A 27,280-nucleotide genomic window follows, 5' to 3' on the forward strand; every position below is an offset into this window, starting at 1 on the left:
AAGGTAAATGTATTTTGCACGTGATCTTCCTACCACAACTTGCACTGAAATGCAAACATATCTATGCAACAGCTATCATCTCTAAGTGAGATACACGTGATGGAAGAAAATACCATTCAATTTGGATATGGATAGCAGAGAGAAAACAACTGTTCTCTACAACATCCCCCTATGGAAAATGACCTCAACTAGCTCATATTTTCCAATTAAGTTAAATGCTGATATCATCCAGTATGTACTCCTCTTTCAAGATTACCAACAGTGGTATTAAAACCACCAGCTCCCTAGCGAGACTCAGTCAAAAAGAGCAAGCAACACAAGGCAGGTTTAGCCAACATGTAATTCAGAAGCATACAAAAGGCTTTTAACACAGAAACAAGGCAATTTTATGTCTCACTTCATATCAGTCCTACGACTCAGCACACTCAGCAAGCCACTCTCATCATACAGAGCATGAGAAAAGCCTCCCACCTATACAGGGCAGCAGTAACTCTGTAAGAAATGCACCCTTCAGCATGTGCACAATTTTCCCCCTATACAGCAAAAGATTTGCTTCACTAAAGGGCTTATTTACAAAATGGTCTTAATGACTAAGAGGCTCAGTGAGTTCATAAATCAAAACAAATCACCAGCTTTATTACACATAGTCAAAGACTGTACTTTGGTTTTGTTTCAGTTTCTCAGCACCACATTCATAATCGCTCACGAGCATTGCACACGTACCACATACACACACAGGTTTACACCATGTAAAACATACAAAGACTGAAACACCTAAGTGTCATCCAGTTGATCAAATTTACTGGTCTTACAAGTATTAATTTAGTTTTGACATAAGGTAAGAACAAATCAGTTACATACATTAAAAAAAAACTAACACTGCAACCTTGTTTTCTTTCCTAAACAACCATAATATCTCTTCAAGTATATTCAATTGTTTTCTGCTCTTAGGTGCCTCTCACACAGCTTGTTTCATAAAGGTACCAGGAGATTTTCAGCTATGGAGTTACTAAATCTGAGGTGGATGTACACCTGTTCCTTCAAATGAAGGCAAAAGTGGATAAGGAAGAGAAGGTAATCAATCCCCAGCTGTACCAGTGTCACCTTTCTGGCATAGCTGTGGGTGGATTCTCTAGTTAGTAATACACCTTGAACCCAGATGCACTAATCCTCAGAACAAGCAGTATATTCCTAAGTAGTACAACAATAAATTAATTACAAGTAAACTGAACTCAGCTTTTCTGTGCCAATAGGAACAGCTACAAAGCAACTCTTTCTTTTCCCTCCTGAGGATTGGGTAGACACAATCTTCAGCATCCTCAAAAGAGAGGCATATCCTTTACTGTATTAGACAGTTATAGAGGCAGGCTTCTGCAATTCACCAATGCTAGATTCCAGCCTGGAGCACGAGCCTTTGGTGAATACACACAGGTCTCCGTGGACTAATGGGAATTAGCAATGAAGTTTAGAGTTTCCATTATTGACAGCAATTTTACCTCTCACAAATCTGAAATTAACACTGATGGCTACATATCGATCATGAGCTGGCATTCATATTATATTACAAACAACTGTCAGCCTGCACTTTAGGAAAGCATTAACAATGACACAGTCTGAAATTCGAAGACAGCAGAGAGCGGTGTCTGGTTTTACTGCATGTTGTCAATTGCAAATATAATCATGTACGCCTCTCCATGCAACACACAAGAGGAAAGACTGCCAACATCAAGGATCACAAGCCATGGCTACAGCCCTTCTAAACAGCTGAGACAATTATTTCACTGTAACTCTACTTCCAAGAAAAAAGCACCAAACAAAAAAAACCCCACACAAAAGCATACAGCCATCTGACCTGCCCAGAAAAAAATTGAAACAATTATTGTACCTAACTAACTGCAGGATTTCCAAGAAATACCGACTTCACTTTTTTGTACAACTACCCCAGCTGACCTTCAAAGCTTTTATTTATTCATTTATTTATATATTTACTATGCTTTAGTGCAGTATTCCTCAGAGGCACTAATAAAACACTAAATATGTTGAGGAGGTCAAGAAACATGATACAAGGCTTTTCCTTCCCCATGGGTGGGGTTCAAATCTTGCGAATGTCAGTAGTGAGCCAAAGCTATTGACATCAGGCAGCTGAGCCACGTGGAATGAGCTACTATCCTCAGTCCAGTTTTTCCTGGACAGGTATTCCTAACTTCATAAGAACAACCACACCCACACTCTGGCTGGCAAGTCTCAGGAATCAGAAGCAGCATGGATAAGGAGTAACTTCCTCGGTCCTGAAGAAGAACAAAGACTTTTAAGACAGTTCTGTTCAAGTAAAAGCTACCCCTTACAGCTAAGAAAAAGACAAGGAATTTCAATTCATAACTATATCGAGTCAGCAACTCCTGCAACAGTCCTGAGCCTTGATCCCACAAACTTCTGAATACACCTGAACATACAGTTTATCATACTTGCAGTCAACAGACCAAAGTGTTGCTCCTCTACAGCATAACAAAATCCAGAGTAAAGATGAATTGTGAATTTGCACAACACACACACCATCTCACGGGAATAAATTTGAAAGTACCCCCTCAAACCATAACTGCATTCTCTGGATTCATTTTACTTTTTCATTCAGCTCAACAAAACTGATGGTTTTGTCAACTTTAACAGGAGTTAATTCGCTTCTGGAAAGTTAACATTACACACAAACTTGAATTTCATCTTTACACTGCTCATCATATGACAGTGTAAGATCTGCATAACAAAGTCAAAAGACCAAGACATTAAAAACATTAGGGGCTCCAAGCCTTTTTCCCCTATATCCCAAAAGCATGTTTTATTTCTGAGTCAAATCAGTTTAAGTACAGTACAGACAATTTAAAAAGCAAAGCAAAATGAGTGTGAGGATAATTCCTCGCCTATGGAAATACTCCACTTCTCCGTGTATTTGAGCTTTTTAAGCACGAAAAGCAAAAAACAAAACCAAACCCACAGGAACCCCCTAAAGAAGCAGCTCTCAGCCACAAGCAATTTGCACAAAGCTGCTGGAACTGTAATCCCCCAAGCCCGTCCCATCGTTACGTAACAGTGCCAAACCAGGATTTTTCACCAGCCAGCTCAGAGTTACTGTTAGAAGGAAACGTCTCTTCTCACACACCAGCAGTAGAGTGGGTTTTAAAAAAAATAAATAAATCAACAAAACACAATAAAATCAAACCAAAAACTCGCACACAGGCAAGCAAGGGAAAAAATTTAATACAGAGAATACATCCATGTTAAAGGCATTTTCTTTTCAAGGTCTTACATGGTATTCTAACTTAAAAGAACTTAACTAACTTGCTTTCTCAGGTTACACCTTACCAGTGTTACAATACCTGTTTTTTCTCTCTAAAATAGCAAGATTTCAACTACTTATATAGGTGCTCACAATGTACCTTTCTATTTAATTATTCTTTATTAATTTAACACTGCAAGTCTATTTCAGTTGTTCATTTCAAGAGGGTACAAATCACATCCTATAGGATAGAAACAACAAAGTGATCTTTCCTTTATTACCACCGTCTTCTTGATTTCCTTAACATCCATATGAAGGCAGTGTGAAGTGCCTATGATGCAGCAAAGAATAATCCTATTAACAATCAGTTTACTGTGTGCTACACTCTTCAGATGCTATTTTAAGACCTTAAAAGGATTTCAATATTTAATAGAGGCCTGAACAAGATCTTCAGATCTACACTGAAACACTGACATTCTGAGACAAACATTTAGCAGGGGCAATGGACACCCAAGCAGCACTTATGTCCTTTTCTTTCAAGACTTGAGCTCAGTTTAACCAAGCTGATTTCTCTTTGAGTTGCATTATAAAAGTATTTAACTACACATACTGCTAACTTTTCTTAGAAATAATGGTTTTAGATGCTTGAGACATTTACATGTGTGAAAAATTCAAAGAGCAATTTCTGACAAAACACATTTAGATGAGCTGAAAGCATTGAAGGTTTTGTAAATACTGAAATAATTCCAATTCCTGACAAACACTGTCTTAAGCGAAAGGAAGTTCTGCCACAGCAAAGATCAGGACATTTGGCCATGTATTAGAGCCAAGCAGATTAAGGAAATAAAAAACCAAAAAAATTAAGTTCTCCTAATAAGATGGCCATTTGTTGTTTCTACAAGAGAAAAGTACCAGCTAAACACAGGCTTTAAAGCCTACTCTTGGTGTGATGTAACAGACTGCAACTTAAATTGTAAATACTCCAGATATTACAAGGTAAAGGTGAATTTACGAGTGATTTTCTAAAAAATCTTGCAATTATGTTTCTTACAATATCTGAGTATCTACAATTCCCTTTGGAGGGGCATAAAACGAACTAAGAGGGGAAAAAGGCATATGAAGGTAAATGTAAATATAAACACAAAAGCATAGATAACACATCTTCCCAAATAATATTTACACTGAGTGTTTCACTCTGGCATACACTCATGTAAATACAGAAGTGTACATATTTCAAGGCCATTTCCATTTCTAGCTTCCCAGGATCTGGACACATGCATGCTGCACCTAGGATTTGTGCTGTCCACCGTAGCATACGGGTTATAACTTAACCGGGTGAAATACACTAGACCTGGGTACACTTGGCCGTGAGCCAAGTGCGGAAGGAAAGAAACAAACAAAAAGCAAACAAACAAAAAAAACCCCAGACCACTAAATAAATACACGTGCACTTCCTACACACCGAGAAATGCACACGTGCAATTTACATCAGGCATCATCACCCCAGTAAATAAAACCTTGGTCTGTACTGCGGGGTACAACGTGTTGTTAACCCAAACTCTAATTTGTTTATACGGCCGAGGCTGGCAGCACACTCGTACCTCCGAAAGAGAAAAAACCATGGAGCCCACGCGTGTTTGTGCCGAGCACCCTCACGCACATCTGCACGCACACGCGGGAGCACGGCCACGGTACGCCCGCTGGATAACTTCACATCCTAGCAGGCCGGGCCGTCAGCTAGAGACGGCGATGCAGGAGGAGGAGAAGGAGGAGGAGAAGAAGGAGGAGGAGGAAGCTGCCTTCGCCGCCTCCCACAACGCCCGCGGCCCGCGCCCACGGCGCGCTCCCCCTCGCCCGGCATCCCCGCCGCGGGTGCCGCGGGGGCGGCCCTGAGGGAGCGGGGCACGGGGGAGCCGGGCGGCGCAACCGGTCCCCCCCAGCAGCGGCGCTCGGTGTGGGAGCGGAGCCCCGGCTGCTGGCGCGGGGAGGTTTCCAGGCATCCCTGCTGCATGCGGGGAGCAGAACGGCAGTGACAAGCGGCGGCGGCGCAGCCTGCGGGGGGGGCTCCGGGGAGCGCGGACCGGAGGAGAGGGAGGAATGGGGGATACCCAGAGGAGCTGGCGGGCTGGGGGAGGGGGCCGAGCCTGCCCTCCTCTCCCCCAGGCACCGGGGCGGGGGAGGAAGCTGGGGCTCCCCCTCTCTCTCACGCCAGCCCTGTGCAGCGCCTTCGAGGCGGAGGGGGGGAGGCGGCGGGGGGAGGAAGGGGGGGAAATGCTGCAATGTAGCGCCGGGCAGGCAGGCGAGGGAAGCCGCAAACCCTCCACTGGGGCCCGGCGCAAGCCCCCGGGACGAGCCCACCCCTCCCAGCCGCCGCGCCACCGGCAGCCCCGCGGTACCTGCCCGGGGCGGGGAAGGGGGGACGGCAGCAGGGGGCCCGGCGGGAGGACCCGGCCGAAAGGGCGGCGGGGGCGCAGCACCCACCTTTCACCACCCTGTCCGTCGTCGATAACTTGGGATCAGAGGCCTTATGCTCCGACATGTCCGGCGGCCGGGGAGGCGGCGAGGCTCTCCCCCTTCGGGCAGGGCAGGCGCGGGCTGAGGCGGCGGCGGCCGCTGCGGTCACGGCTCCGGCTCCTCCGCTGCGGCCGAAGTTGCCGCGTCCCGCCGCCGCTCGCTGGCTCGGCTGGGCTCTGCCGCGCGGTGCCTTCCTCCTTCGTCTTCCTCCACCCCCGTCCTCCTCTTCCTCCTCCAGTTAATTATTGCTCGCTTTCAATCACGCCTCCGGGCTGTGCAGGACGGCTCGCTCTTCCCCCCCCCGCCAAAGACCCCGGCGACAACACCCGCGGCGGGCGGCTGTCAGGCAGCGCCGGCAGGAAAAGCCGCGAGTGGACGCGGGCAGCAGGAACAGCCAGGTTGCACACGCAGCGGCCAGCCCTGCGCTTCCTTCCTCCACGGCGCGCCGCTCCGGCTCCTCCCGCCGCCGCCACCACCACCACGGCCGCCGCCGCCGCACTGGATGGGGATCCGGATCCGTGTCTTCCCCGCCGCCCCCCGCAGGGTCTCTCCCCGGCTCGCACCGACACCGGCCGCGGCCCCGCGCGCCGCTGCACACGCTCCGCCGCGCAGCCCCCGCGCGCCGCCCGGCCCCGCCCGCCCGGCTCCCGCTCCCGCGCGCCGCCATTGGCCCGCGCCGCGCTGCCACTCACTGCCAGCGGCCCCGCCCCGCGCGCGCCGAACCGCCCAGGTGCGCCCGCCCGCCGCGCCGCGCGGAGCGCCGGGGCCGCGCAGCCCCCGCCGAGCGGCCGCACGGCCCGGCCCGGCCCGGCCCGGCCCGATCCTGCACGGCACGGCCCGCCTGTGGCCGCGGGAGAGAGGCTGCTACCTGCCGCTCACGGGGGCGGCGGCTACGCGCCGGGAAACGCGCCTGCGTGCCCGGCCACCCCGCGCGGGTGCGGAGCGCCGGCCGCTCCGAGCGCCTGCCCCGCGGGGAGCCCGCCCCGAGCTGGGCGTCCCCGGAGAGGCGACTCGCAGGTAGCGGCACGAGCGCAGCTGGGGCTGGACTGCGCGAACGGGAAATCTTACATAGCATCCTGAGCCGGGGGGTTGCTGATCCATCTCCTCGGATAGAGGAAAAATACATCCATCGCCCCTAGCTGTGGGTCTTGCCCGGCGCACTTGTCACACTCCAGCCTGGGGCATGGTGGTGCGCGCTGCAGCGCTCGGCCTCAACGCTGGGGCACCACCGTCCCCTCAAATGGGCCTGCGAGGAGAAACGGAACGGCCGAACATGGGTGAGAAGTGTTCGCCGCCCCCAGCTGGAAGACAACAACTCTTGCTTCATGTTTCTTAGAGGATTGGAAAGTAATTTACATTTGTGAAGGTGTCATCCACCATTCCAGACAACATAAATGTTGTTATGGGCATGTTTATACATGTTGTTCAGGAGGAGCTATTCCTGACTAATTTCATGACTAATTTCCAGAATAAGGCTGAGCTGTTCTGGTTTAGTTTAACACTGTGAGTTTTAATTAAAGAGGAAAATAGGGCACACCTGTTCTGGAAGTGGGATGTTTATGGATTTGTTGTTGAAAAACTTTTGTGTAGACGAGCCAAGAATAAAAAGACACCTAACCCGGCTTCCCATTTCCCCCTGGGGTGATGTACGAGTTTCTTGCTTAGCAGATACTATTGCTTTAGAAAGCCACAAAGAGTATAAGATGGCAGTTGGGACACATACTCTCTGCTTTGATTTGCCTGACATTTTTAGGGGACGTTTTTTTGGCTGTCCTTGTGGTATTTTCTCTGAGCATGGGAAGACATTGTATGTGACTGACATTTAGTAGAACAGCATGAGTTCTCAGCCTGTTCCAACAACTGTGGTAAACTCCATGTGCTGTGACCATCCTCTTGTCCCAGGAGCACAGACTAGCTGGGTAATAAAGTTGCCATCTAAGATTCCTATTGCAGTGGTAACATGAGAATGTGAAACAGAGCTAGGGCTCAAGCGAGGGTGTCTTATGTATGCCCAGAAAAATCCTGAAGCCCATGACAAATAAGCAGACATCATGCGGTAGGCATACTTCATGAAGCATAAAGTGAACAGAAGAATCTGGACAGAAAAAAACCCTACATCTTCATCCCCACTGCTGGGAAACACTACCCAGTGGCATTTGGTGCTTGGACACGGAAGGAGAAGTAGCATGTGAGGAATGCAGCATGGCCAGTATTGCCTACAGTTGTGGGCCCCAGCTTCATGAGGTGTGGAAGACCAGTTTGGATCCGTTCTTCTGTGACTGCAGGCTGTTTGCATGAGTCATCTGGATTTGTCTTCATAGGCTGGAATAGCAGAGATGCTGGGTCTCTCGAGTTTACATTTGCTCCCCCATTAATCACAGGACAAGACTTCAGCTCTGATTTTTTAACACAAAATATCATTGTTGCTGCTGCTTATATAAGGACATCCCGTGTCACAACTCCAGCATGACTGTATTAATTCTGAAGGCTATGTAGGAGTTCTTTTTTTTTAATGGTTTTCCTTTCCTTCTTGTTTTCAATTTTAATAGGCCATTCAGGCTATGTAAAGCTCTTTCATTTTATCTTGTGGAGGGTCTTGATTATTCATCTCTTGAATGTGTCTGGTTTCCTTTCCAAGGAAGAATCCCCATTTCAGGTCATCTCTTCTTTAGGAGCATTCAGGTGAGCTTTCATAAAACAAAGGTCAGTACCACAGCTAAATACCATGTATCATGCCATTTCTGCAAGGTATGATACAGCCAAGATTCAGATCACAGGTGTAAGACCTCATAACTACTCTGTCATGGTGTGGTGAAATCCTAGCCCTTACTTGTTTCAGTAGCAAAATCCTTGTCCTTGATGTGATGGAGGGAAAGGAAGAGAGAGAGGAATCACCAAACATCATCTTAGCTCTTTGATAATGGTAAAAAACTAGAGATACTCTGTTTCAGATTTGTGTTAGTAGTATAGGCATTCCTTATGACTTAATTCTGTTATTCAAATCCACCCACACAGGTGGTCCTTCAGGTTTTGCTCACACTCCTTGGTCACAGAAGGATTTATTTTTCATGGGATCTGAGTCCTACTAAATTCCTTTTTCTCATTTAACAGCAGGAGGACAATATGAAGATCACATATTTGAATGAAAAGAACACAAGTCAGTGGATTCTGGAAAAATTCTAACACTGATTTGACCTCTTGCATCACTAATCCCTCGTAGCACTGTTAGTCATTTCATCCCCTAGTAGAACAGAAGCCCAGCATGATACATTGGAAGCTCTGATCTTCCAAAGAGCAGTCACTCCTGATTACTGATTTTTGAGGACAAGCTCTGTAAGAGCTGGGGGAGAGATTTTTTTTCAAGTCCAGAATAAGTTAGTACCTCTTTGCCTCAGATGAACAATTCTTTTCCATTTTAGCTGAGACATGACAATTCATTTAAGCACAGCATCCAGCTGAAGTGGAAGGAGGAATAAATGTCCATACAAAGAGAAGCCAGCAATTTTAAGCCAGACTTTCATAAGGACACACAGACTGGGGGATTTCAAACTGTATCATAGATCCCATGAAAAATTAGCAATTAAGTTGTCTTGACTCTATTTCAGCAGCAAGGTGAGGACTATTTTACAGACATGTAGCTATACTTTTGCATGCTGACTCAACTAGTTAAGACACTGTTCTAAAGTATTGTTTGCAAGAGATAGTGTTTAAAATTTTAATCATTAGAGAAAGACTGTTCTAGCTACAGGGGTGTCCTTCCTGTATTACTGTTAGCCTCTGGAACTTCTGGCTTCACTTGTAATAAATATAAGTTTGACAGTATCTCGGGAAGTACAGGGGAATTAGCGAGGGCCCTTAAGTACTGTGATGGCTGAACGGAAAATATGTGCAACAAGGTTAGTCTGGATATTGGAGCTGCCTTAACTAATGATTTTCGTGATTTTTCTTTCAAGGTAGATGTGCAATTGTTTTGGTTTACTTCAATATAAAATACTTCAATATAAGTATATAATATAAAAATTACTGGGGAGTCTCAAGATCTGTGAATCTATGTCTATTGCCTAGGCTACAGCCTCTTTGTAGCATCACTGTGTACAAGATTAAAACCACTCCATACTAATATACATTGACAGTGTGTCTTGAGGAGATGCTCCATAGTGAACTCAACGTTCTGTTACAGCTCACAGTCACAACAGTGACAATAACCACCTAAAACTTTCAAAAGAACTAGATTCACCTACATTTAAGTAAAATAAATTTGATACCAAGGGTTGTGCACTAGCCTTGGATAGGCAATATTATTTATCAGTACTCCATCATATCCAAGAGAAGAAATTCACCCCAGTGTAGAGAGCCTATACAAAAGACCACATAGCAATTTAGATCACCATCAAGGGGCACTGTCTGAGGATCTTTTGACAATAGTTTTTCCCCCTCTTGTTCTACCTGAGTACACAAGAGGAAGATAGATAAAGGGCCTGTAGCAATTAAATTCTTTGTATCATCAAAATGCTTTCTGGTTACATTTGCAAGGAGATGGAAAGTTCAGGTGGAAAACACAGACACATCACTAAATGTATCCTCTTCTTTCTTCACACATGGTCTTCATGCATCCACTGTGGGCACTTAAGCTATTGATCATCAGCCTCTCTGGAGCTTTGCACATTTTTTCCAGCATACGTGTGTTGGGCTTTTGGCTTGGCTAATTATGCAGGTTCTGGGTTTGATCCTGAAGCTTTTAGCAGAATTTATGTGCAGTGTTAATGATACTGTGCCTGGTTTAGAAAGCAAAGCTAAACAGATAATTCTATAGAGAGTCATGGAATGGATGATACCAAAATTAATTGTGTTGCAATAAAATGGAAGCAATGGCATCTGGAATAAAGAAGAGAGAAAGGTTAGCTACAAATTCCAAGATGCTGAATCAACATGGAAAACAGTAACAACCGGTGCCATGAGCAGTTATGCAGAGCTTGACTGACATTTGAAAAGTCAACAAATAGTAAAAGAGAACACAAGTGAGAGAAAATAACCTTGAGCCCTGAAAATTGCTTACCCCATGCCAAAACTGGTCTGCCCAGAACAGGTTTCAATATGAAAGAAGTATAAATGTGGACATCTAAGGCTGCAAATGAATATTTGCATTCAGATTAAGCCTCTGATGCAAAACTGATCCACAAGTAATCCCTCACAGCATGCAGACTCAAGAGAAATCATGCAAAGGACTTCCATATCTGTCACCATTCCAATACTGCTGAGAAACAGCCTAACACAAGTTTCTTCCACTGCAGCTCCAGATTTCCTAAGAGGCATGTACTTTCATCAGACTACTCCAGTGAGACCAAAGGTGAAGACCAGATAAGAACTGAATTTGGGTAAAAGTGAAGCCAACGTAAGAATAAATCAAAATACCAGAGATGGAAAGAATCATCTCAAACTGAGAAGAACAGTCAGAAAGTCACAGAGCCAGGTGTTTGAAAACCAGAGTCCCTATTCTATGTCAAATCTGGACTGGGACAAGGTGAGGTATAGGAGCATAGCACAAAGGAAGCAGGAACCAGGAATCAAGACTAAGCAAACACGAATGAAAGGCAAAAGAGTCAGAAGCAAAACTACAGCCAAATGGCACTGCAGACTGCCAAGAACAACTGGTGGAGTTGCCTGACACATCTGCTATTAGAGGAAATTAGCCAAGCTTTAGCTCCTGCACAGCTGGGCCACAGTCCCAGTTGCCCTATTGCATCCAGCTGCAGGGCCAGTAGCCCAGGCAAAGCCCAACAGTGTGGTTAAACATTCACTGACTTAAAACTTGATCTGCAGGAGTAGCTTGTCCCTATAAATTTACTGGTGCAAGCAGCAGATTTAACTCAATTTATGTATCCAGTAGAATACTGCACTGATTTGCCTAAATGTGTTTAAAATTATTGCTTTAATTAAGCACTGCAAGTTTGTGCAGTGAAAATGTGTTACTGTAGAAAAAACAAAAAGCTGTGTCTGAAGGCAGGCAACAGTGCCAAGGTTCCCAGAAGTGGAAAGACATCCCCTCATCTCCCCCTACTGGTGTGCCCGTCCCCGAGCCTCTGCCTATGCCAGTACGTTGTGAAACTGAAAGAAAGGACCCTTGGGAGCAGCTTCCAGCATGGAACTGTTCTCAAGATGTTGGCAACAGCTTAAAAACACAGTCCCGCTATCAAGAATTAGTCATTTGCTCCCAGGGAGTTCATCCTGCCGACTTTGGTTGTTAATTAGACATTGCTTTTAATGGGAGTCTACAGAATACAGATTTTGCAAGGGGCTTTAGGATGTTATCCCAGTGAATATTAAAATCTTCCAGAAAATATAAATTAAGAAAGGAATAGAAGGAAAGCTCACTGCATTTTAAAGATGTTCTTGAAGTAGCAAACATCATGACAGACCAATGCCTGTTGAGAGATAGGAACAATATTTGAAGGAAATGGGAACAGCAAAATAACAAGATGTATATTAATTTTATATTATAAGTATCTATATATAACTGATTTACCTCTGGTGTGTTATTGAGAACTACTAGTGACAGAAGCAGATGAACAGATTGTGAAGTAAGACATGATGCCCAGGATGTTTAATACCCAGAATGCTTTTCTGCCTCCTTTTTCAGAAGTAACGCTGATGACAGAGACACAAGAACAAAGAGGAATGTGTGCAATTACTTTTGCAAGAGTAAGCCTTATTTGTTTTCATGGAGATGCCATGATTTATAATTTAGTTTTGCTGTCTTTAAGGCCTGAAAACAGTATAGATTAAATCACTGCCACTTTAAAGGTAACATGCATGGAACACATCCTGGAGTAAATGATTTATTCAAGTACCATCAGTGCCAGCTGAGGGCTCAGTGGTAACAGACCATAACTGGTGCTAAGAGTAAGATAATTAATCACAATAAGTTGATACTCAAGGACCAAAGACTGAAAACTTTGATTTAGTTGCCAAAAGTCTCAGAATGTAAAGTGTCTCATGATGTATTATTTAAAGAAGCATAGTGAATATGAAAAGGAGCAATGGACTAGAAAGTGTTTTCCAAACTGACCTCTTGTGCTGTGTCTTTTCTGAGGAACTTGAGAATGGATAAAAAAGGACAGAAAAACGTAACCTCTGAATGTGTGTTTGTAAATTTCCCAAATATTTTCAAAGCAATATAATGAAAACTAGAGATAACCATACAGTTTAAGGAGCTCTAATTAATGTAACTGCAGCATTGGATTAGATGTAAATAACTCAGGTTGGCTTAGTGGTGGCACTACAAAAATAAAGTCTTCAATTAATTTTCAGACTGACCATAATTTACGCATCGGAAATCCAGATTCTCACTTACCCCAAGGCTTTAAACTGCTGTACAATGCAAAGTTGCTTCTTAATGGTTTTAAGTTACACTTACACTCATTTAAAATACATTTTATGTTCCCAGGGTGATGTAGAGCAGCCCTAATGTAAGGGAAACCTGGTTTCTAATTGACTACAAACATTCTCAACCAGGGATGCAAATTCAGTGCTGCTGTCTTAACCAACTGCAGCAAAGGGATTCTGTCACTGTAGTAGCACCCTACTAGTCCCATGAAGCTTTCCTGCAGGGCAGCTTGCAAGATTAGGTATTAATCTCATTAAAAAAGCCCAATAAATATTGACAACCATTCTCTTCCCATTCTCCCCCATGCACCTATGTCATTTAAAAACATCAGCCTCAGGCATGCCACAGAACATCCTTTCAATCATATTTTAATCAAATTGCTTTTCATCTGCTCCGCAAATTTTATGTAAGAAGCATATGAGCCCCTTTAATCTTTCCTCCTCCTCCCTCATTTCTTAAAAGAAAGTTTCAGTGCTCTGTGCTTACTCAAAGAATGGCATTCAGCATAGCAAGAGATGCATAAATCTTCTGAATTGCTAAAAAAGTGGTAACCAGAGGCTCTTTTGGCTCTAGATGATCACAATCGAATCCACAGGACTGGAGAACACAGTTTAAAATAATAAATTTTACTTTTAAAGTATCCTTAACAGCAGAGATGTGAGGGTCACTGATGTGTTAGAAACAACAGAAGTGCCTGGGAATGATCATGTAGGAATTCAGGTTTCATTCCTTGAAAGGTGGCAGGATCAATAGCTCAGCTGAAGTGCATCTACATCAGTGTATGTGTACACACATAAAGGAGGAGCTGGAAACCAAGGTGAGCAGGAAAAGTATGATGTAAGTTGCCATCATGGCAACAGTGTGGGCTGAGTCACACAGCTGGAGTGTTGTAATGGATACTACAATGTGTGTAGGGATAGGCAAGACAGAGAGGTGGTGGGGTAACCCTGTATGTTAGACAGTGGTTGGATTGTCTGGAGCTTAATGACAGTGGGAGTGTTGATCTGTTGGAGGTAGGAACCCTCTGCAAGGATCTGGACAGGTTGGATCCATGGCTGAGGCCAATTGTATGAGGGTCAACAAGGTGAAGAGCTGGGGTTGTCAAATATTGGAACAAACTGCCCAGAGAAGTGGTGGAATCACCATCCCTGGAGGAATTTAGAAGACTTGTAAATGGGGCATTAGGGATGTGGTTTAGTGATGGACTTGGTGGTGCTGGGTTGCCAGTTGGACTTCATGGCCTTAAAGGTCTTTTACAACCGAAATGATTCTATGATTCTTCTTGGTACAGAACACATCCATCCTGTAAATAGATGTGCTCTATATAATGGGAAAATTTCATTATCTTGACTTTAATGGTTGGTGAAAATATTTAAACTTAAGGCAAGGAGCAGACATTAACACTATTCAAAACTATTAGGATGTTTCATATTGAGTGGAAGCAAACACTTTTCAGTTATTCCTGCTATCTTAGCTTTGCCAATAAACCCAGCACTTGCGTTTGTTCCTTTATATGACACTGCTTTCTGCCTAAGAAGGAAATATTTCTCTAACTCTCCTGGAGTTCACAGCTATCCCAAGAGTAATGACTTCTTGCTGGTTGTCATCCAAAGGATGCTGTCAGCCCTTCAGTAGTTCATTTCGGGTGAAAATAACCCTTGTGCCAAGGCCGGGCCAAGATCATATACCAAATAAGTCCCATTAAAATCTTCAGATAAGGCATAAATGACATTTAAGTACTGCAGTGCTGGCCTTCTACTCAGTAGTGAATTAATCTAATATCTGCAAAAATGGGTTTGCTCTGAGTTAAAAAATTGACAAGTGCTTATCCTGACCTCAGAGTGGGATTGGTGAGACTTGCAAAATTGAGTAGCTCAGGACATGAATGCTCTGCCAGATTCTTGGGAGTTTTCCACCTAAGGAGAGGGCTGATGACAACTATACCAGTGAAGGATCTGGATGCTGTTACAATACACTGGGCCCTGGATACTTGAAGGCTGGGAGCAGCCCTGGCACCGTGACTTGTGCCAAACACAGAGAGTGCTAGAACCATGTGCTTGTGCCGTGTTCCCCCCAATTGGGAAAGAGTGTCATGCCATTTCATGTCTGAATCTACCTATTTTAGTAATGGAGCTTACAGGAAGAGAAAAGGAAGGGAGATGAGACAGAGGAAAGTGATTACTGCTGTGCAGACATACAATTAAATGAGGTCTAGCAGATGGCAGATGACCTGAACTCCATCTCTTCACTAAAATGCTTTCCTTTTGCCTCTTTCCTGTCCAGACTTAGCTTGAGCTGTCACTTTTTATTCTTGCTCCAATTTTTTTCAGTCATTGGGTCAACTGGGGGGAAAAAAGTGTTGTTCACTGGAAAGAAACAAGACAAATGGATGCTTCCAGCACCATATAATTAGAGTGCAAAGCATAGTCACAGATAAAATACAGATGCATGTAAAATATGAGAACCAGACCTTCTGCCTTACTAATGCAATTATTCATATGCATGGCAACACAAATATGCTGTGGAAGGGAATCTTTGTCAGTGATAATGTTTGTTCAGATATTCACTTGCATATACATGGGCTCAGATGGAGAATATGCAGTGGGGAATGATTGGTTCACCTCCTTCAATTTCTGTGTCCTCAAAATTTTCTTCTTTTCCCTTTTTTTCTCTCTTTTTAGTTTGGATTTTTTATTCCCCCTCCTCCCTCATTTTGGAAGTGCCTGGAACAGTATTTCAGAAAAGTTTTATAACAGCATGTTTCCCTTTAAGGATGTAGATTGCACCTTGCAGTAACCATACACATTCTTCTTCTAGAAGAACCTTTGCATTAAAGCTGCCTTTCCTGCCTTCCCTCCCCTCATCCCTCTTCTTCTTTTCCCCCTCATCTTCTTAGCTCTGTTGTAGCCCATGGTGGGCAGTGATGGGGAGGGATGATTAAGACACTGCTGTGACAGTTTGCAGTGATTCTTTCCCAGGAATGAACCATTTCACAGACTCACAGCAAATACTCTCATAGTGTCCAGAAGCATTTTCCAAAGTATTATGGTGATTTTTAATTTTAAACTCCATTATTTTAAGTGGTCACCAATTTCTCCCAATCAGTGTGTACTTTGAATGTCCTCAAGGTTTCTCTGGCCACAGTCTTTGAACTATCTACCAAAATAAATTAGGGTAAACTCTGACTATGTCACTCACAAACAAAGATGAGCTTAGTAAATCTGGATTTTTCCTATTTAGAGAAATTGCTAATACTGCACTAAATATGCAGTCACTGCCAACAGTAACACACATAGCAGCCAGCTTCCATCTGCATTGAGATTTCCCAGACAAGCTGTATAATATCACTCCAGAAACTACTAAGCCTTGGCAATAATCAGAAGATTGGTGGTGGCAAGACAATCCAGAATAACAATGAAATTAATCAGGGAGGCCAATGAAATAAATACTAGCACACAACTGAGGAAGAAGAAACTGCTGACATACTAGGAGTAGACACTGGCCTTTCACCTCAAAGTTCTTCATATTCTGCATATCATTCATATATAAATATTCCCATTCTATGAAGAGCATATAGGAAAACTTGTATGAAGTAATGCTAAAAACATTACACTGAATTTCAACTAAGAGTATGCTGATTTCCCAAACGGAGGAAGAAGAGGAAAGAATACTAATACCCTTCTGTCCATCCTACTTGCCAATTGCAAGTATCATTTCCTTTCCTTGTGCAGACAAGCTATATGGGAAATAAACAACAAGAAGTTTCATATTTCACATTCAAAGATGCAGATCTTGGAAGCTGAACTCAGCAAAATTCACACTGGAAACAAGACACACCATTTTTTACACTGTGAGTAATTAACCAGTGGGATTGCTTGCCCTGGAATATGCTGGGACACTTGGAGCTTTTAAATCACATCAGGGTGTCTATAAAAAGATGCTGTCTGCTTCAGTTGTAAGATACTGAACTCAGTGTAGAAATTGGCCCTGCTATGAAGAAGGTTGGACTAGATGGTCCCAAGGGCTGTAGTGATTAGGAAATACACTCAGGAACACATCCGAGTGTAAAACCCAATTTACACAAATACTGCTAATGCACACAATTTACAAATTCATGTGTGCTGAGAACATAGAGCACTCAAATTTAGAGTTAGCCCACTGTGGTTGCACTAGTCGTACTGTAGGACAGAATGTATGCAAGAGGAAGAAAGTGTGGCTTCAAGTGCAACCAAACCGAAATTCCAATTAAATGTGAACCCTGTGTTTGCACATTTTTGTTTATGCATTCATTTTTTCAAATCACTTCTTTTAATAGCCTGGAAATGAAGAACTGTATTCCAGTAAAAATAACACAGTGACTAGCTACAGCTAGAGAATGAAAGGGTATCAGCTCAGGAAAGCACTGCTTAACCCTGCATTCACCAACACCAAGCTGTTGAGACTTCCAAGCAGCACAGTCTGCAATTCTTTCTGAGATACCTATATTTCTTCATCATTTAATTTGTATAATCCACAGTAAACCTGAGTATAATTACAGTTCTGTCAGTCTTAGTGCCCTGCAAAGCAAAATCCTTGTCCCCCAGCATAAAGAGAAAAACTCCACTTTGCTCTCATCAGCCATTGCCAGAAAGAAACTTCAGCCCCCACTGATGGAGCTTTCCCTTGGAGCATCGGTCACCAAGACCAGGCAGCAGGAATGCAGTGAAGCAGTTTGCACAGCTCATGCCTTGTTGGTTTGCATAAAAGTTTGGCTTTTATCCAAAGAGCTAGAATCCATGGCAGCTTCTCATTCCAAGGAATCATATATTTGAATGCTGAATGCCCTGCCACCTCCAATTAATTCAGAAAGTTCTTTATGGCATTTTATGCCAGCAAATTTATCAATTCAGCCTGCTGACTATGCGAGTCTTCTTCTAAATACTCCACACTGAGTATCTGTAGACAAGTAAAAGATGCTGTGCATGAAAGCACAGCACACTTTCTTAGCAGTTCAGTGACAAAGTCTCTTTATTGGCTGCTTCATGGTACTGACACTTAGGACATATTTCTAGTGATACTAATACAAGTTATTGGTCATAGCCCATCATGACTTTGCTTAACTTTATCCAGCTATTCATTTGAATATTGTCATTCATTTATCAGATGAATTTCACCGATTAGACTAGCTAGATGGAATATTTTAGCCAGAACTTTGCCCTAAATTGCACCTTGTTTACAATTTTATCAGGAAAGAAAAAAAAAAAAAGGAAGGAAACATTCAAGCCATATTCAAGCCATTAAAAGTCAGTGGTTTTACCTTACTTCTCAATTAGTCCATTTATTTCAGTGAAGCTCCACAATCTTCCACAAGAGCTAAATATGTCTCCCAGTATATTTTTACTGTTGGGAATAGTCCTTGTGCAATTCAGAGTGCCCTGGGCTGCCACTGAAAGAAGATACCATGGTGATTTCTGAGAAACCAAACCTCTTAGGTGAGATGTTGTCTTGGTTTGGAAGACAGGTGTCTGCTAGGGAAGGCAGGAGAGCCTCCCTTGGAATGAAAGATGTAAACCCCCCCACTCTGAATTTCTATAATTTTGAAATCAAGGGGCCCTCAGGCAAAGATCTGGGGATAGGAATAACAGTTCTCTACCAGTATGTATAACGAGGCAAACAAACAACAATAACTGGCATCAATAACAAAACAGAACCAGGGACTCTGTGACAGCTTTCTCTGCTGGAAAGGATGGAGGAGAGGCTTTGCTTCACAAACCCCCTGAGGGCAGTCAGTGCTGGTATCCAGCAGGACTGCTGAATACTCAGCTGGAACAGCAGGAATGAGCAGAGATCCCGGGCCAGTAGACGAGATGTATCAGAAGCTCCATGGTGGTGGCTGGCACTGCAGGATGTCCTGGCAGGACAGGGGGTGCAGGATCCACAGAAGAAGGAGAAGGAGTAAGAGGAGATGGGGAAGGGGAAGGGGAAGGGGAAGAGGAAGGGGAAGCGGAAGCAGAAGCAGAAGCAGCAGAAGCATTAGAAGAAGAAGAAGCATTAGAAGAAGAAGAAGCATTAGAAGAAGCATTAGAGGAAGCATTAGAAGAAGCATTAGAAGAAGCAGAAGAAGCAGAAGCAGAAGCAGCAGAAGCAGAAGCAGAAGAAGCAGAAGAAGAAGAAGAAGAAGAAGAAGAAGCAGAAGAAGAAGCAGAAGAAGAAGCAGAAGAAGAAGCAGAAGAAGCAGAAGAAGCAGAAGAAGCAGAAGAAGAAGAAGAAGAAGAAGAAGAAGAAGAAGAAGAAGAAGAGCCAGCACACAGCTGTCCCACCCTCTCTTTTACCTGCCCCTCTTCCCCTGGGCCCATCCAAACTCTTTGTCTTCTCAAGCACCCAATAATTACCTGCAGTCATGTTTCCCCCCTCCCTCCCCCTCCCCGCCGAAACTAATGGGGAGAATTCTGTAGGTGAGAAGGAACAAAAGGAAGGATACCTAACCCCCAACAGATGTCAAACTGAGGTCCCCAGAATTGCATTTCCAGACAGTAATACTAAACTGAACTATCTGGGGACATCACAGTCCTGGCTGCATAGTCTTTCTCTAGCAGTGAGATAGCTGTTCATTGTTTTGCAATACAAACTCTGCTCTAGTGTTTCTACATTTTTGATTTTGAGAATTGAGAAGCCTGGAGCTCAGTGATTTTTCAAAACGTAATACATGCCAGATGCATATTTGTCCACCGCATGGTTATGTAAGGGCGGCTCAACAAGTCTCTCTGCTTCTCCTTTCCCATGGCACAGCAGACATGATCTAAATCCCAGTCTGCGAGGTTTGCTGTGTGCTGATGTCTTTCCACATGAAAGGTTTGAGATGTCATAGGCCACAGGACCACAGATAGGCAGCTAGATATCAGTGCTGCAAGATTGCCTAGTCTATGGCTAGATATTAAATAGCTATAACAAACAACAGACTCCAAACCATCTTTCCTTAAAGTGTAACTCCTCCATCCTGAAATCTGCAGTGTAGGATTTAGTTTTGATCCCCCATCAAAAAAATTCAGCAGAAATTTAGGAAATATTAACCTATTAGTATAAGAAAGTTACAGAAGAAGAGACATACATCCTTTGATTTTACAGATTTCTTTTTTTCTCTCTCTTGTCCCCCATTTATATGAGTTTTTAAATCTAGACGATCAAAGCAATATGTATGGTAGCAGTACAGGAAAAATAAAGCCCTTCACTCTCAGTTGTTTAGGCCCACACACTACTGCTGAGGTATCATTTTGATGTCCTGTTCTGGCAGCTGTGTAATTATATCTCAAGTAGCATAATTAGATTCACTGTGCACACACTCACTGAAAGACAGATGAACAACTGCAGTGGCTTTCAAGATAAGATTTTTATACTGATGCTCTTTCTGCCACTATACGAAAATTCTTGTAGTGAAGTCAGTGAATCACAGTAATATCTAAGTGTTGACAGCTATTTATGTTAGGTCCTTTTGAATTTGTAAACAGAATATGACAGAACTAAAGCAAACACCAAGAGGTTATTTTGCACTCTGCTGAACTACACAAAATGATATAAAGACATTTCAGAAAAGTTTTACAGAGCTGGAGGAAAATGCTGCACTGTAGGACAAAAAATTCAACATTGTCTTGGAGGAAAAGCCTTCACCTGGGAAAGTTCATCTTTATAACAAGGTGATGGTTCACGTGAGCCTTCCATTTGTATAATGCAGATGATTCCCAAACCAGGTGTGCTCTGTGTGTGCACATGGGCAGGAGGGTGCAGTGCCAAGGCACAGCCTCTGTATGAGCTGCACATGCTGCTGTGGCCAATGTCATTTCAGTACCCAGCGCACACACACAAACCAAAAGGGTGTGCAAGTTCTGCCTCAGCCACACAGACAGGATGTAGCCCACAGTGCATTTCAGCAGCCAGCAACTTCCTCCTCCACTGTTTCTTTTTTAGATTTTATGGGAGTCCCCAGGATCCTCATGGAGCAATACTCATTCATTCTTTGTACTGCTCTTTCCCTTAACCACCCACTCTCATCCCACTAGAAATCACCAAAGAGAGAAAAATACATCAGGACCCGGGTATAAGAATGTGAAACTCTTGCTTGGTGAAGCTACTGACAAAATAGAGTTTAAAAAAATAGAGTTTAAACTCACAAGAAATCTCTGCTCTGTGTCCCAGTTCTAGTTTTCAAAGGGTTGACTGTAACCTATTCAAAATTTGGGGTGTTTGTTTGCTTGTTTGTTTGTTTGTTTGTTTCTCCTGCCTTGCAATGCCACATTTCTATTTCTGAACACATGTCAAGGCAAAGGTTCAGAGTACTTTCATTCAATCAAAGCCAATTCCCATTTTGATAGTGCAAAGGCTTCAAGTGTGAGGTTGACCCAAGGTACGCTCAGAGTATTGTTGTGATGTCATTAAGCAGTAGAGATGATGGGCATAAACAGATTAACATGAGAACTAACCAGTCTAGCAGCACAGATGTCTTCACTGCCTCAGTTCTCTATGTAATTGCACTGTGTGCATTTTTGTCTCCAAGAGCTTTTCTTGATTCTTGAAGTAAAAAAATAATATGGAGCCAGTAGGAGGGGGCAGTGATCATATAAGTTCTAACAGGTGAAAAAAATGCATTATTTTTGTTGCATACATTTTGTTACTTATTTATGCAGTATTCTGATTTACTTATGATATTATAAATCAAGTGTAACTCAGCCACTCAGCCAGCATGAAGGAGTTCTCAAAAGTGAGATATTTTGTGTTTTCTCAGATCAGAGGGGTTCACAGTATTTTGTGTGAGTACCTCCTGTCACTTCTGCCCTCCCCCCAAGAAAGCACATTTCCTGCTAGCTATAGAAGAATGCTTAAAGTGCAAGCACTCTGGGTTAAGAACTTCTAAATGTATTATTGGTTAAAGCATTATCACTTTCAAGCCAATTTCATGATTTTGAGCACTCAGGGCTGGCAACAGTAGGCCAGTCAAAATAAATGAGGTGTGAATGCTATGTAAGGCCAAAGAAATATACACTGCATGAACAGCATCATATATGAACCTCTTGTGCGCAGTTCTGTTGGCTGACCTCTAGATAATATCACGAATGCCACTTACTGAATGTTGCTTCAACAACCTCTGTCTTTCTGACAAAATCAATATTCCTGGTTTTGGTAACATGGCCTGTTATGATACATGGTATTTAGAGGCAACCTGATCATAAAGAACCTGAAGAAAACTGGAAATATTGAGATATCAGACAATATTTTAAGGAAAAAATTATAAGACATTGAAAATTTTACTTATTTGGGCAGCTGAGCACAGCAGATGGCAAGATCTTCAGGGAAATAAACACAAAGTTTGGGAAAGCAAGAATGTGTTCTAGCAGTTGCCAGTGATCTCATACAGCAGGAAAATCAGTCAAAATTAAATAGACACTCAGTAGCACCAGTGTTTTGTCAACATTTAGTAAAAAATGGGGATTTGGCAGCCAGAAAGGATAGGACAGAGGAGGCTGACTGGCTTCGAGGGCCAGTATTAGCAAAAATAATTGTCAGGATCAGATGGTATTATAAATTTAGCAATCAGGAGGTTTCAATGGAGATTCACCACTTGTAAATCAAAAAGTGTGCTGCTATAAAACTAAACTAATCATAGAACTATTAAGGTTGGAAAATACATCCAAAATCATGGAGTCCAACCTCTGACTGAACACCACCATCCCAACTAAGCCACAGAACTAAGTTCCATATCCAATCACCTACAGCAATTCCAGGGATGATGACTCCACCATTTCCCCGGGCAGCCTGTTCCAATGCCTGACCACCCTTTCAGTGGAAAAAAATAATCCTGATGTCCAACCTGAAACTTCCCTGGTGCAGCTTGAGGTCACTCCTCATCCTGTCACCAGTTGCCAGGAGGAGATGCTGACCCCCACTGGGCACAGCCTCCTGTCAGGGAGTGGTAGAGAGAAAATGTGAGCCCGATACAGTGCACTCCCAGGATAGTGACTGTCAAGTGATGAAACAAACCATGAGCAAGAACTGGATGTATTATGTGGTAAAGCAAATAATAATGGTCCAAGGACACATTTTTATCAATTAATATGGTTCTTAAATATTCTAATTGGATTTCTAAGAATATGGCCTCTAAACATATGATTAAGTGTAGAAATACAACTACTGGGTGTTCATAAGTCTGTGTTATTCCATAGAAGGCCCATAACATCTCTTTCAGGTAAAGACTGCACAATATCTCACCTAAGATTTATCCTTTCTCCATTCATTGCTAATCAAACTTCACATTCCACATATATAGGATAAATAAGAGAGGCAAAATTTGGCCTATTATGTCAGACTGAGTTAGCAAGTGATTTAATTTTAAAACAAGAAATTTTAGATGACCAGAATTATCATTGTACCACTTGTGTTTCACATTTAAATCATTACTCGAGTTCTCCTTGTACATGGGAGCATTTCTTAGTTAGTCTTTCTTCATTATAAATTACTACCAGCTATCCAGGTGCCAAAACTTGAAAAAAGGATAGCTATGGATGCAAGGAAAAGTGATGATGGAGATAAATTATACATGAAGTGTCATCATTGTGAAACTGAGTTGGTCATTATTTACAGCCGTAGAACTTTTGTGGTATCTACCTCATGATCAAGTACCAATTTGAAAAGACTGGGTGTACAAACAATTGGACAAAACCTTTCTCATGTATCTCATGAACCTGTGTGATACTTGTGCCTGCATATATATGTATATGCATGTATGTGCAAGTGCTCTTCATGGTAAAATTAACTCTGTTACTTTTTTTTTTTTTAATTAGAATTTAGACATTCAGTAGTAGTTCTGCACTAATGAGGTGGGTGAATTCCTTGTCTACTGATGTCAGAGGTTTTTCCTGAAAGGGGAAAGGATTTCATGCAGCATTTGGAAAGAGCTGAATCAAGAAAAATGATTCATGATACATGTATGTGTGTGGATATCTTAGGCTTAGATCTAAGTACAACAGGACCATGACCAAACAATAGTAATTCATAAGCGTTAGCAGGAATTGTGGACAATTTGTAGTATTTTTGTAATTTACATCAGCTTTCAATATTGTTTTAGATATCCCAGAAGCAGAACATTGCAGAAAACAATCCCTTTAATTTTTTACTGTTTTTTTTTATTTATTGGATGTTCCAGCAGTTTAGAAGATTTCACCAATCTTAGACTCTCAAGTACTTAAAAAAATTAAGGCATGCTATCTACTCTAAAGCTTTGGGCTATTTGAGTAATCAAGACATGCTGTTGTTCATCTAATATAGAATTTTTCTATTAATACAGGCAAAAAAATTACACAGTGGTCAATTTCTGTGACATATCTCCAGAAAAAAATTCCTCCCAAAATTTAGCAATTCGAAATTTATTGGTTCTCTGAAATTTGAGTTGATTATGTATTTCCTGTGCTTTTAATATATTATATATTATATTATATTATATTATATTATATTATATTATATTATATTATATTATATTATATTATATTATATTATATTATATTATATTATATTATATTATATTATATTATATTATATTATATTATATTATATTATAATTTTAATATATAAAAGCTCTGAATATATTTGGGGTTTTTGAAGAATTTTAAAGTATTCTCTTTTGTACCCAGATAAAGAGACTGACCCTGAATATAGCTTCCACTGTTGAAACCAGTGATCTAAATATTTGCAAGGAAAGAGCAATCTTTCCATCAGTTCTGCATTTACATTTGTTCAGTTGCAATGAATCTTGCTCATCCCTTGGCCAAATGTCTTATCTGAATAAAATTAACATTTCTTTGTGGTTTTTTTAGATTTTTTTTCAATATAAGGGCATTTCTAACCCTCCCCCCAAATTATGTATACATATATATATATATGTATATATATATATAATATATATGTATGCAGAAAGTTTTCCAGAAAAAGCATCTGTACCCAGGTCTTACTCAGCAGACTCAAATTTCCTTCAGGAATTATTTGTAATAATCCAATCAACCTTGGCTCACTGATGTCTATCACCAGATGCATAAAACCCCCAAACCTGTGAAAAGGTTTATTCCTCAGCCAATGTGTCTGTAGACTTAGTACACCTGTGGAATTGAATATATATTAATGTCTTTCCTATTAGGATCTGCAACAACCTGAGCAGATTCCAAGGCAATTAAAGAAGCTTCTCCCTCCCACTGATTCAATGGGAGAGACTTGGAGACACTCCCCATCTCTTCTGTGCATTCAAAACCTCGCATATAAGACCTTTGAGTCACTGAGCAGGGATCTTATCTTTATGTTCATCTTAGTGGCAATAAATAGCTTTCATTCTTCATAAACGGATTAGTACATACCCATAAACATGCACATACACAATTCTGGCATATAAAATAGGAGATAAATAACCTGTGCTGTCAAATATGGGAAGTTAGTCTGAAGTGTTTAGGTATTTCTGTTTTCCTAGCTTGGTGGCAATTTTCTTTGCATTTAGCAACAATTTTATAGTCTTTAATCATATCACAATTGTATGAAGATACAATCCTTATTTCCAAGGAAATCACTTTTATACCTCAATGTTTTTGTGGACAAATATCATGATTCAGTTAGGACAGACAGAATATACACAGTGTGGAGAGATTATGTCATCTTAACAATTAAATTCATCATTACTTAATGTTTTAACTCCTTGGAACACGGATTTGTTCTTGTCTGGTTTACAATCCAATGAGATTCAAAGTAAACATATGCACGGGTAAGTTTATAGCCACCTCCTCCTTCCTCTTCAAACTTTTGATTAAATGTCCATGTAATTTTCTTTATGAAAGACACATTAAAATATAACACTTTAACAAAGCAATTCTACATCATTTCCGGTTCCAAATCTACATAAAGGCCCAGATTCATGGTTCTATTGAGAGGGAGGTTTGAAGCAGGAGGTCTGCACTGTCCATTGCTTCCTGAGGGAAAATGTAGTTCACATTGATGGCAGTGTAAGCCAACCATGGCAGGAAGCAAATGTACCTTTTCAACGTGAGTGTCAAAATTACTTTTCATTTTCAGACAAGAATGTCAAACATAAGTTCTGAAAATAAATCCATTAAAATTCAGGCAGTTTTGCTCTCATATTCTCTATCCAAAAAATTATTGCATTTGTTTGCACTTAGATTTCATCTTAAGTTTATTTGTGGGTGTATCAAAAAGGTGGGTTTTTTCACATCTGCAACCCATTTGAATTTGTAATAAAAGCTTAATTTTTTTACATGGATCACAGAAGCATTAAGGTTGGAAAAGACCATCAAGATTATCAAATCCAATCTTTGACTGAGTACTAGCATGACCACTAAACCATATTGCAAAGTTCTATATTTACTAATTTTTTGAACATTTCCAGGGATGGTGTATCCACAACTTCCCTGAGGAGCCTTCCAATGCTTACCATTCTTTCAGTGATCCAAGAGTTCTGTCTGACTTAAGAGGTTGAAACCAAACCTGCTAGCAGATGATACTCCTGGCAACCATGAGAACATACTTAAGAATTTAATTTTTTTTGTAAACCTGTATAAGTTACTCATTTTTCCCCGGGTCATATCTGAAACAAAAATTTATAGCCGTGTTTCCCAATTCTAAAGCTATTCCAGAAAAAAACAGACGGAGATTCTGAGAAATCATTTTTACCAAAAAAATTAAAGAAATTGCTACTTATTTCAGTGAATATTTTGACATGCCTGGCAGGCTGTTTCACAAAGCAGGGATGCAAAAACCATGACCGTGTTCTTTAAAGGTCCTTTCTTCACAGAAAAATTTATCTTTAGCATACAAAGACATAACATAACCCCAAATCTACTTTGCTGATAAGTATTAGCCTCCTCTCTTGCCTTCATGTAGAAAACAGGCAAACCTTGGCTTGCTTTGCTTCATAGCTTAGCTCTGAAAGATAGCCACAAATCTCTCTGGACTGTTCCTTCACTCTTTCAGCTACTTGGTTTAGGCAGAAACTGGTTAAAATCCAAATACCTTAAGTGCAAACATGTCCTGGACAACCAGTTTTATATTTTGACCAGTAAAGAACAATTTCTGGTGGAAAGACTAAAACCAAA

General features: G+C 41.8%; 1 protein-coding gene across 1 annotated transcript in view; it reads right to left on the reverse strand.

Moving 5' to 3' along the window:
* Positions 1-6,411, reverse strand: part of PPP3CA (protein phosphatase 3 catalytic subunit alpha) — a 173,134-nt gene extending 166,723 nt beyond the window's left edge. Inside the window, exon 1 of the mRNA XM_058838219.1 lies at positions 5,753-6,411. Within this exon, the coding sequence (XP_058694202.1) occupies positions 5,753-5,810 (58 nt within the window). The 5' untranslated portion in view covers positions 5,811-6,411. The remainder of the gene's footprint in view (positions 1-5,752) is intronic.
* Between the last annotated feature and the right edge of the window lie 20,869 nt (positions 6,412-27,280).

The sequence above is a fragment of the Poecile atricapillus genome, chromosome 4 (genome assembly GCF_030490865.1).
Source record: "Poecile atricapillus isolate bPoeAtr1 chromosome 4, bPoeAtr1.hap1, whole genome shotgun sequence".
NCBI classification, from domain to species: domain Eukaryota; kingdom Metazoa; phylum Chordata; class Aves; order Passeriformes; family Paridae; genus Poecile; species Poecile atricapillus.